The sequence below is a fragment of the Mesocricetus auratus genome, unplaced genomic scaffold (genome assembly GCF_017639785.1).
Source record: "Mesocricetus auratus isolate SY011 unplaced genomic scaffold, BCM_Maur_2.0 Super-Scaffold_100676, whole genome shotgun sequence".
NCBI lineage: Eukaryota > Metazoa > Chordata > Mammalia > Rodentia > Cricetidae > Mesocricetus > Mesocricetus auratus.
Window position 1 is genome coordinate 11191647 of NW_024429266.1, and position 7667 is coordinate 11199313.

Sequence of the window (7667 nt, forward strand, 5' to 3'; positions counted from 1 at the left end):
GCAAGGAGTAGGGCCCAGACTAGAAAGACTTGTCGTATCAAGAGTTTCCAGAAAAGAAAGGGTGGAGGACTTTGTGTTGGAAGGATTCATGGGGTCTGTAAGGACTGGATAAAAAAAAAAAAACGTGTAGAACGAATGGGAAGATTCAGGAGAACATTCCAGAAAGAAGCAGTAGTATAATGATAATCGAGGCTATATAGGGAAAAACAATATATTTATTTATCAGGGAGAGAGAGAGTCGCACATACCAGGAGTTAGAAGCTTGGCTGGCTTCCAGGAGAAAAAAGAGGAGGCCCCTTTTCCTTTCACTACCTTTTATCTCTACCTTGACCCCGCCCTGTTGGGCGGGTAGCTTTGTGGGGTTCACTCCTACACAGTAGAGTGGGGTGTACATTGTTTGTATAATAACAAGCTTACTGCTGACTGCAGGGTAAGCTCAGACACATGGATAAGGAGTGCTCAGAGTCTGGGGAGTGTGTGTCTGTCACAGTGAGGGTATGGAGGGACACTTTAGGTGCTGAGCCCCCCCCCACGTATTCCTGCTTAAAAAACAGCTGGACTAGTAGTCAACTGCACTCGAAGGAGTTGGAATGATAGGCTAGGGTTCTTGGGACGCACTTCTTTGGTTTAGAGTTTCTTAGTGCTTTTGCGGGAAAACACTGCTATATTCATAAACACACAAAATGACTAGAATGTGAAGTACACTTAAATCCTTTTTAGGTTTAAAAAAATACAAATTCGCCGGGCATTGGTGGCGCATGCCTTTAATCCCAGCACTCGAGAGGCAGAGGCAGGCGGATCTCTGTAAGTTCGAGACCAGCCTGGACTACCAAGCGAGTTCCAGGACAGCCTCCAAAGCTACAGAGAAACCCTGTCTCGAAAAACCAAAATAAAAATAAAAAAAAATACAAATTCAAAGAAATCTCTACAGTCCCCAGGGGCCTTTGAATTTGAGTCTTCTTCTGTGGTCATTAGGGCAATTAAAAAAAATATCGGAGAAGCCATGGCATTCCTGGTCAATGAGCATTTGCAGCGTATTTATGAGGTAGATATTGTTAGGCAGACAGGAGAGAACACTGCAGCCCAGCCATGGTATAACACGCTCAAGTTACACAGTTAAGAAACTGCAGGCACGCCTTTAATCCCAGCACTCGGGAGGCAGAGGCAGGCGGATGTCTGTGAGTTCAAGACCAGCCTGGTCTACAGAGTGAGTTCCAGGACAGCCTCCAAAACAATACAGAGAGAAACCCTGTCTCGAAAAAACAAAAGCAAAAACAAAACAAAAAAAAACCCAAAAACAAAAAAAAAAAAAAAAAGAAAAGAAAGAAACTGCATAGTCAGCAAGAAAACAGTGTGTGAAGTCCACATCTTCCTCACAGTTGTGTATCGGACACTACAGCTGTCATGCAGTTGTAGGAAGAAAGTGGCATGGCCAGGCTGGTGCTAAGTTGTGAAGGGCATGAGCGCCGGGTGACAACGCAGAAGATGGCTGTGACCCACAAAAAAGCTGGACCTGCTGCATCACATCAGGAAGCGAGTTCACCGCGGCCACAGCGATGCTGCCGCCGCCATCACTCAGACACTGGCCTCACTCCTACGGCCATTGAAGGCCCCGGCTCGCCTGTGCATGTTCTACAGTGTCAAGAACTCAGGACCACCCAGCAGCCTGTTCTTGAACTGAGCCGTACAGGAAGTGTGAAACCACTCCTGTAGGTGCGCTCACCATCCAGGAGGCTGGGAGGGAACAGTGTTATTGGGCCTGAAAGGAAACGGATGGTGAGTGGGACCCTCTAGAAGCTTTCTGGACCTATACTTTTCCATTTGGAGGTCAGTGACCTGAAAATCGAGAGATTGATGACGTTCTCATAGTCAGAAAACAACTTCTGTACATGCAATGGCATGTGCACGTACAATGTGGAAAGTTCTTTGTGGCTCTTGTGAAGGGCTCCTTCCACTAGGAAATGGTTGTTAAGGTTTGCAACTGAATGGTATTGTTTCTCTTCTCTCCATTTTCTTCCTTCAGTATGTGCCCGGAGAGTTTATTGAGAAACCAGCCAACGTCCTGGAGGTCCTCGGGCCACCTCAAGTACTGTTGCTTTTGCAGAAACCCTCTGATAGTCTCATGTCTCATCAGTTGATACTGGGACAGGGACCCCACCACCACCACGATGAGAACGCTCTTGAGGTCAGACAGGCCCCTGCTCTGGGCATACCGGAAGGCTTCCAGGCACCAGCCATCCTTGAGGAACTGTCTGCTCACCAGACACACGGTCTTCCTGCTGCTCCACACAGCTGCCTGGATGTTGGAGATGTGGTTCTCCCCAGGGATGAAGTCTCTTTCTTCAAAGCACAGCCTGAGTCTGTTGTGGGAACTGTACTGAGCATCCAGGTGTTTTAGCAGAGCATTCTGTGCCCATTCGAAGTCTTTGCTACTGAAGCAAAAGTAGGCATCGTATCTGTATGCGCTGGGTTCCGAACTCCGGACCTTGTCCCTGAGCACCAGCCTCTGAATGGTCTTGTAACACAGGAAACAGCCACCCCGGAACTTTGTGGCTATCAGGGTAGTGACGAGGATCAGGGTCAAGGTGACGGTGCACAGGAGGAAAAGGCAGAACTTTAGGGTCTGCGATGCTTCCTCTTCGTCACAGTCCTTGGTGGAGATGTCGTAGAGGGAGACCCCTAGCAGCGAGTCAGGGTACATGCAGTATACGTCTGTCGGAGAGCCCAGCAGGGTGACGTTGGTTTGGTTGAGCCAGATGATGAAAGGGCTAAGCTCGCATTGGCAGACGAACTCGTTGTGCCTTATGTCCAAGACGCTAAGTGAAGCAAATGACCCAGGATCCGGAGAGAAAAGCTGATTTCTAGATACATCAAGAATCTCTAAGTTAGCAGGTAAACTGCCGGGAGAGAGAGTGGTCAGCCTGTTAGCATTAAGACTGAGCAACCTTAACGAAACCAAGCCGCTAAATACTCCCGGCGGGAGGAAATTAAGGTAGTTGCTATTCAGATACAGGATTTGGAGGCGGGATAGGCCTCTAAAGACATCCCAACAGAGGCCAGTCTCCCAGGCAAGCTGCAGCATGTTTTCTGAAAGGAAAAGCTGTTCCAAGCTCAGGTTCTCTGAAGGCGCCTGGACTTCCCAGCAGGAAGAAAGACGGTTCTGATTCAGGATGAGAAACTGGAGCTGGGGAAGGCCCAGGAGGAAGTAGAGGTCGGACAGATTTTCCAGCCTGTTCTCAGACAACTGGATGAAGTTGACCATGAAGCGGATGTGTGGCAGATCCGCCAGCTTATTGCCGCCCAGGTAGACAGTCGGTATGCTTGGAATGAAATTAATGGTTTTAAGGGCGTTATCTCGGAGATCCAAGGTGTGCAAGTTTTTCAGGAATCTGAATGTTTGGTACTGAATGACCCCAATGTGGTTCTTTTGGAGGTCGATGTAGGCTACTTTGGGCAGCCCGTAGAAGTTGGAATTATAAAGTTCTCCCAGAAGATTACATGACACGTTGAGAACCTGGAGACTGTCAAGTCCATAAAACGCGTTATCTGCGATCTTGTTTATCTTGTTGGAAGCGAGGTTCAGAAGCTGCAAATCTTTCAGCGTTTCAAACACCCGGGAATTCAGGGAGAAGATATAACCGTGTGAAAGGTACAGGAATGTCACCGAACTTCTAGCCAGGCCAGCAAATGTGTTCTGGTCAGGGTCTTTGATGTTCTGGAAGCCAAAGCCAGACCCCATTATGTGATGCTTGAGAATCAAAGAGGAGACCTGGCTGTCCTGGATGATGTAGCTGAAGTTCCCTGTGATGTCCACTGTCCAGCCATTTGAAGAAAGATCCAGCATTTCCAGCCACATGCCTCTGAATGGGTTCCTGCATGTCTCCCAGGCCACAGAGACCCTGCTGAACAGGCTAGTTGATTTGAGGCCAAAGAAAGACAGCGTTTTGCCCTGCAGGGGCTTGAGTTCATCCTCACATAAAGTGAATATTTCATTGAAGGAAAAATCTATGGATTGTAAGGAGTTCAGTCCCTGGAATGAAGAATGGAGGTGAAGGCTGTGGATCTGGTTTCCGGACAGGTCTAAGCGAGCTAACGAACTTAGATTTCTGAAGTACCCATCTCTTAGCACAGCACTCGAGAGGCCACAGGAAAACAGGCGGAGTTCCAAGAGATGGGGCAGTCCCTGAAAAGCATCCGGACTCAAGACTTCAATCTGGTTTTGGCCCAGGTCCAAGATCCTAAGGTTGGGCAGGTTTCTGAAGGCCTCCTGGCCGATGGTCATGGGTACAAACTGGGTTCCCAGCTCCAGCAGCAGGAGCTGCTCCAGGAATGGAAATGATGTGGCGTTGACCATACTGATATAGTTGAAGCTGAGTAGGAGCCTCTCAGTGGTGTGGAGGACCCAGGGAATCTGGGTAAGGTTACAATTGCGAAGTAAGGCTATCTGGCCGTCAGAAGAACAGGGAGACAATCCCAGCATGGGGGTGGCCATGAAGATCACGCCTAAGAGAAGGTCAAGCCGATTCACCATGATCTGTGGAAAAAGAGAAGAGCAAAACCACATCAGAGCCTGGGGGTCTGCACGGGGTGGGGGGCCTCACCACTTGAGGGTTTCCCATGTGTTGCTCTCTTACAGACCTTTACTAAACGGACTCTGCAAACATTCTGCTTGGTGGGAACACTTGCTAGTGCGCAATTGACACACTGGGCACCAGTGCTCTAAAGACACTGCAGGCCAGGGAGGTAACTCAGTGGTAGAGCACGTGCCAAGCCCGTTCCAGGTTCTAGGTTTCCTCCCCAGCATCACAAAAACAGCAAACAACAACAACAAAACTGTTGCCTACTTAGTGTTTGTCCATTAGTTCCAGAGCTGCCGAAGGAAGTTGAAACTCACAAGGAAGAGATGCTTTTACTCCCGTTCATCCAGGGATTCCCCATTCCTAACCCCCAGAACCTCACTGGTGAACAGAAAATAAACATCGATTTCTCTACTCCACTCTAGCCAGACTCTAGCCCACCTCCAAGGACCTGAGCTGACTCCACACACTGTGCACATCATCGTATAGACACCTTATGCATCTTCACAAAGAATCAGATTTGATTGGCCTAATTAAGTGGGCTGTGTGCCCGCTGCGTGCCTGACACGCATGACTGCGTGAGCTAGAGCAATAAGCAGAGCCACACCCACCTGCTGAAGTTTGGTGCAGGGAGCTCACCATCCATCCGTGTGCTTCAGCAACAGAGGGCGTCTCACAGATGTGTCTGTCATGTATTCCCAGCATAGGTGCTGTGTGAGAACAGGAAAAAAATTAGCAAGGGTCTCAGGGAGCTTCATGTTTTCTGTGGTGGTCTGAATGAGAAGGGCCCCTATAGGCTCAGATATTTGAAGGTTTAGTCACCACAGAGTGGAACTCTTTGAAAGGATTAGGAGTAGGAGGACTATGTTGGAGGAAGTGTTATCACTGGGAGCGGGCTTTGAGGGTTCAAAGTTATATGGCAGGCCCGGCCAGTCTCTCTTTCTTGGCCTGTGGATCAGGATGTAGTTCTCAGCTACTCCTCCAGAACCATGTCTGCCATGCCTGTCACCATGTTCCCCACCATGGTGATAACTGGAACTGCAAGCGAGCCCCAATTAAACACTTCCTAAGAGTTGGCTGTGGTCATGGTGTCTCTTCACGGCAATGGAGCAGTAGCTGAGACATCTTCCATGTGCCGGCCTGCTCCATCTTTAGAGCACATCTCACTTGCTGCCAATGGCTCTTACCGAAAGCCTCCGTTGAAATGTCCTGTGTTCTAGAAAGTACTCCCCACAGGCCCAGGTGTTAAATAAAGGATTGCCATCCTGTGACATCACTGGGAGGTAGTCAAGCCTTTAGGGGGTGGGGCTTAGAGGGAGGAACTTAGGTCACTGAGGTGTGCCTTTAAAGGGACTCCAGCCTCTTGTGTCATCCTGTGAGCTGTCCATCTCTCTCCTCGCAGATTCCTATTTGCCCTGCCTAGACTTGCCATCACGCTGCTGCACCTGCCAACTTCAAGTGTGCGCTCACCATTTCTACGCAGAGTAGTTCCCCCATGGCCCTGGCCATCAGCAGATAGAAGGCTTGGCTGATATAGCAAGTCTACAGAGGGCAGACTAGAATCTACAAGTCGAGAGATGATGGAAGAGGCAACTGCTAAAATGGACCCTAAGACAAGCTCCATCTCTCCTGGCATGCAACCTCAAGACGGTGAGGCTGTAGAGGCTGTCGAATGCTGAACGGCCCATGAAAGAAGCAAGTCTTTTGAGTGGTACCCAAAGTGAAGACTCTGAAGATGTGCTTCAGTGGAGAAAAGAGATGGGCAAACCAGGCTTGGGACCCACATAGGAAAACACACAATGGTGGCCTCCAAAGCATGTCACAGTACAGCCTCATTGCCCACACCTGAAGATACCACAGTGCTTTACTGCACACAGTCAGACCGCTGGGCAGTAGACAGCCTGCTGTAGTGCTCCTCACATGTTAGTTTTTGTGATACATGCTATGTCTACGCAGTGCATGCAGGGGAGTGTAAGAATACGTACACCCATGTGTGTGCTCGCAGAGGCCAGGGAAGGATGCTGGGCATCTTCATGTATCGTGTTCTGCCTCACTGCCTTGGGACAGGGCCCTCACTGTTCTGACTTGGCTGGCTTTCATGGTCTCCTGTCCTTTAGCCCCTATCCCCGAGCATTGGAGCTACAGGCACATGACACTATGCATGCATAGCTTCTTCATGGACTTTGAGGTCTTCTGCTGAAAGTTTTGTGACCTTGTCCTCCACTGGCATCACAAACCTAATGCTGTACCCAGACTCAGAGCACGGCAGCCTCCTAGATTCCGACTGTTTGAAGATGATGCAGAGGGCCTTCAGTGTGCATCGGAACAACCACCATGGTTCATAGGTTGGGGGGAAGCAATGTCTGTAAAGGGTTTGATGGCAAAGGCTGTGCAGTTCAAACACAGACCACAGCTTCTGTTCTAGAAGAAAAGAGAACAGAAACTCTGACTCCTCGAATAAGGGTTTTTAAGCGACTCTAAGATAAACACAGTGTTGAGATACAAGAAGGTGCAGGAAAGAGCTGGTGTGGTCCCCAAGTCACCGATGGCTTTGCAGCTGTTATCTTACCCAAACATCAGGCTGATTTCTCATCTTATGAAACTGGAGGGAGACATTCCCCCGGAGACACAAGTGTGAGGATGCCAGCTTCGGGAAGCAAAGCTAAATTTCTTCCTTTTTAATTCTGACTTTTGATGGGATCAGTGTTGGTTTCCAGATAAAACCGCTGAACTAGATGACCTTGAATTTCTGGTAATGAGGGACAGCCCTAAGTAACATACATCTCACCATATTTCAATTTCCAAATCCACAAGAGAAGTTAAAATTAAAGTAAGGAAGGGGAAACCAGCTAACAAGTAGATTTTAAATGAAACTCTTTGGGCCCAAGTTCTAATTACAAAAATATCACAGAGACCCATGTCTTTAAAAGGTATAGAAGGATGGAGTAATTCCGTTTTTACCTCTGAAGCAGATCGCTGGTTAAAATGGATGGCAGGAGAGTTGAGCAGGGGATCCAGCAAGCAGTGAGATGAGGTGTTGGGAGAGACTCGTGCAGAGAGCCTGTGAGGGGAACCAGCAAGCTTTGGTTC

General features: G+C 48.8%; 1 protein-coding gene across 1 annotated transcript; it reads right to left on the bottom strand.

Annotated features, from left to right (window-relative positions):
• Nucleotides 1–845: 845 nt before the first annotated feature.
• Nucleotides 846–5455, bottom strand: Tlr5 (toll like receptor 5). Its single transcript, XM_021231939.2, has 2 exons — nucleotides 5189–5455; nucleotides 846–4534 (listed from the first exon to the last, which is right to left on the bottom strand). The coding sequence occupies exon 2, from the start codon at nucleotides 4529–4531 to the stop codon at nucleotides 1955–1957; it is 2577 nt and encodes an 858-aa protein (XP_021087598.1). The 5' UTR covers nucleotides 4532–4534; nucleotides 5189–5455; the 3' UTR covers nucleotides 846–1954.
• Between the last annotated feature and the right edge of the window lie 2212 nt (nucleotides 5456–7667).